Source organism: Xylocopa sonorina, chromosome 3, assembly GCF_050948175.1.
Source record: "Xylocopa sonorina isolate GNS202 chromosome 3, iyXylSono1_principal, whole genome shotgun sequence".
Classification (NCBI taxonomy): domain Eukaryota; kingdom Metazoa; phylum Arthropoda; class Insecta; order Hymenoptera; family Apidae; genus Xylocopa; species Xylocopa sonorina.
Genome location: NC_135195.1, coordinates 923018 through 926344, shown reverse-complemented (window position 1 = coordinate 926344; position 3327 = coordinate 923018). Strand labels below are relative to the sequence as shown.

At 46.9% G+C, this 3327-nt stretch overlaps 1 protein-coding gene across 1 annotated transcript; it reads left to right on the top strand.

The window, feature by feature from the left end:
* The first annotated feature begins 706 nt into the window (after positions 1-706).
* On the top strand, positions 707-1361 carry LOC143422373 (uncharacterized). The gene is made up of 2 exons (XM_076892949.1): positions 707-1067; positions 1147-1361. Exons 1-2 carry the CDS (start codon positions 707-709, stop codon positions 1359-1361), a joined length of 576 nt encoding a protein of 191 aa, XP_076749064.1.
* Positions 1362-3327: the final 1966 nt, after the last annotated feature.

Here is a 3327-nt window from a genome sequence, read left to right as displayed (position 1 = left end):
TGGCCGGCGTCGTCAGACGCATAGGGGAGCGGAACATCACCCCTACCCTGACGGCATTTCCGGCCGCGCCTGGGTCTTGGCACTCAGCATCCTAAGTCCCCGTCTGTTCACAGTCTGCCTCCAGACGAGGACGATTCCACTCCGGCCTATCGTGTTGCTGGACGAGGTCAGAAATCTTTTTGAGCGTATCGTTCAGCCTTGCCTCGTCCGGCACCTGTCTCGTGATAGATCCGACCTGACCGAGTGTCAGTTTGGCTTCCGGGAGGAACGATCGACTATCGACGCGATCACATGTGTCTAGTCCCTCTCGGACTCGGCTATGACCAGGGGAGGAGTATCACTGGACATCCAGAATGCCTTCACTCCCTCTCGTGGGCGGCCATCCGCGGGGCATTCCAAAGTTCCGAGGTGCTCCTTTTCCTGCGGATGGTGGTTGGAGATTACCCCAGGACAGGGCCATCGTTTACGGTGGCCGCGATTGCCCTGTAAGGCATGAAATATACCGTGGAGTACCCCAGGGGTCCGTTTTGGGCCCCCTACTTTGGGACCTGGGGTACGACACGGCCTTGCGGGCTTACCTGCCGTTCGGCGTGCACTTAACGTGATTCACCGATGACACCATGGTGCTAGCCACCGCCAGAGTCTTGGCTGAACCCGCCGTCGAGTGAAGGACGCTGATGCGGCCATCGCCTCGCGGATTCGGGGCATGGGGTTGGAGTTGTGTCCTCAGAAGATGGAAATCTTCCGTTTCCGCCTTCCTTGGAGGGGCGCTCCGGCCCCGTATCTGGTAAGGATCAGGTCTTCCGACGTCCAGGTAGCCAAGGACATTAAATATCTAAGTGTCTACCTGGACAGCTCTTGGAGCTTCGTCCTGTATTTCGCCCGTCTGGCGGTCAGGTTGAGCAAACTCACGACTCATCCGAGTCGCATCATGCCCAACCTTGGCGGTCCGAGTGAGCGGGTGCCCCGCCTCTACTGTGGCGTTATAAAAAGGGTGGCACTGTACGGTGCTCCTGTATGGGCCGACGCACTGATAACAAGTCGGAAGAGCATCACGCTTCTCCGAAGTAAGTGGAGAAGCGCGGTCATACGTGTCATTAGGGGGGTACCGTATGGAGTCCTTTGAATCGGCCACTACCCTGACAGGACTTCCACCAATTGAGCTCCTGGCGCTCGAGGACGACTACGTTTATTGGCGTCTTTGTCTTGGTCGGATTTCCATCCCGTCAGGGGAGATGACAATTCGGGATGAGTTTAGGCTCCAGGCCCGGCGGTCCACCATGTCAAGGTGGCGGGACGAGTTGTCGCGTTGCAGCGAACACTGGACCAGCGGGCTGATCCTGCCCATCTTAGATAGATGAGTAGGTCGCAGCACCAGACGACTTACGTTCTGAATCGCATAGGTGCTGACCGACCATGGATGTTTCGGTCGGTAACTGTGCCGAATCGAACGCGAGGCGCACGCGCGGTGCCACCATTGTGGTCTCGACCTATTCTACGTCGCCTACGGGGTCGGCGTCCTAGACTCTTCCACCTTAGAGTAGGAGTCACTCTTAAGAACTCCTCGGGGGGGGGGGGGGGGCACCTTTGGTGGTCGTATCCCGCGTATTTACACTAGTGTTGTACGGAGGGCGCGATTGGTACGTCGGGGGAAACGTATCGACCATTGCACGCGTCCTCCGGGGCGGGAGTGACGACTAAGTGACCCAGCCACCACTCATTTCTCTGACGAAGAAGTGTGTCTCGTCGATCACACTACCCTATGGGAAGGAAGTCCTCTAAGTCGCCACAGTGGACCCCGGCCAGCCGGGTCCGATTTTAGCCGGTTAGAGTCCGGCATACCTCCGGAGTTCCCCAACTCCGGGAAATCCATGAGGATTTCCCCACGTCAAAAAAGAAAAACAAAAACTTTAAGGAAGCGCAGGTTTGATTAGTTTATATTTAAAAGAGGTAAAGTTAGGTTGTGTTAGGTTGTGTCAGATTTGAGTGAAGGTAGGTTAAGTCAGATAAGTTGTATCTGAGGTTAACTTGGTTCGAATTAAGTTTAGATCATGTTAGATTAAGTTTAGCCAAGTAAGAGATAGATTACCGATAGCTGGCAATGCCATCCGTCGAAAGTTCTTGAATTACCGATAGCTGACAATGCCATCCGTCGATAGTTCTTGAAATACCGACTATTGGCAATACCAATAGCCGTTATTATATCATGAGTTATCGACCGCAGGCATCACCTACTATCGATGCGAACACCAGTCGTTGATAAGTCTTGAGGTACCTACTATTGGTTGCACCAGCCGTGTGTGAAAGCTTTCGTTATCGGTTGTTGGTAATACCAGTTGTCGATAATTTATGGATAATTAACCAAAAGCAACATCAGCCGTCGGTCGATTGTGAGTAACCGACCGGCAGCAGCACCATCCATCGGTAAGTTATAAGTTATTTATAATGGGAGCACCCATCCGTAGGCATGTATTGACACCTTTCGCCATCTCTCCAATCACTACTGAAACAGAATTGCAAACAGTTTGAGCACTTTTCACAGAGATGGCTCCACCGCTATAATGCTACTGCTATTACTTTAACCAGGCATAGAATCCATAGGTATGAGAAATTATGATCTTGTGTATAATATCAATTCCTAGTTCTAAAACCTAGTCAACCACTAGGTACATTAACAATGATCTCCAAATTTTCCCGCAATGCATTCTCATAAAAGAAATATATTTTTTACGCTCAAATTAATTAGAATTGCAAAATAATTTTACTACGAACATAATATTACATATCTTTCGGAGAATTAAAAATTGCATCGACAAAGTCGTAATGGGAAAGTTGAAAATTAGCGAAAATCAACGATAAGCAATGAAATTAGAGAAATTAATGGTCAATTTAATGTCGAAATTTACTTTGAAAAGTTAAATACCGTTTTCTTAAAAAGAACCGATTAAGGAAAAATCATTCCTACTTACAAAAATTTTGTTACATTTTGTAAAAGTTTAATATGATAACATAAAATATTTAAAATATTAAAAAACTAAAGTAAAATATATTTTTGTAATATATTTTGTAACGCAAAGTGATAAAAATTAAATAAATTACGTTTGTCAATATTTATTTATGTAGATTGAACTTTACTCATACATTTGTAATAAAATGAACATAATTACTTATATTTAATACTTTCTTTGGAAACAATGGGTAAAGATATAAAGTACTGTGTTATTGCAGTTCTAGCTGCTTTACAAGTTCCGAAAATGATAAATTAGACCAACGCCAGCAAAAAGGATAATGTTTCATTATTATTTTATAGTTTAAAGATTATCAAGC

Coding starts and splice junctions, on each gene's coding strand:
- LOC143422373 (XM_076892949.1), top strand. CDS start 707: ATGGGGTTGGAGTTGTGTCCTCAGAAGATGGAAATCTTCCGTTTCCGC. Junction 1,068..1,146: donor GAGCATCACGCTTCTCCGAA/GTAAGTGGAGAA, acceptor CTACCCTGACAG/GACTTCCACCAATTGAGCTC.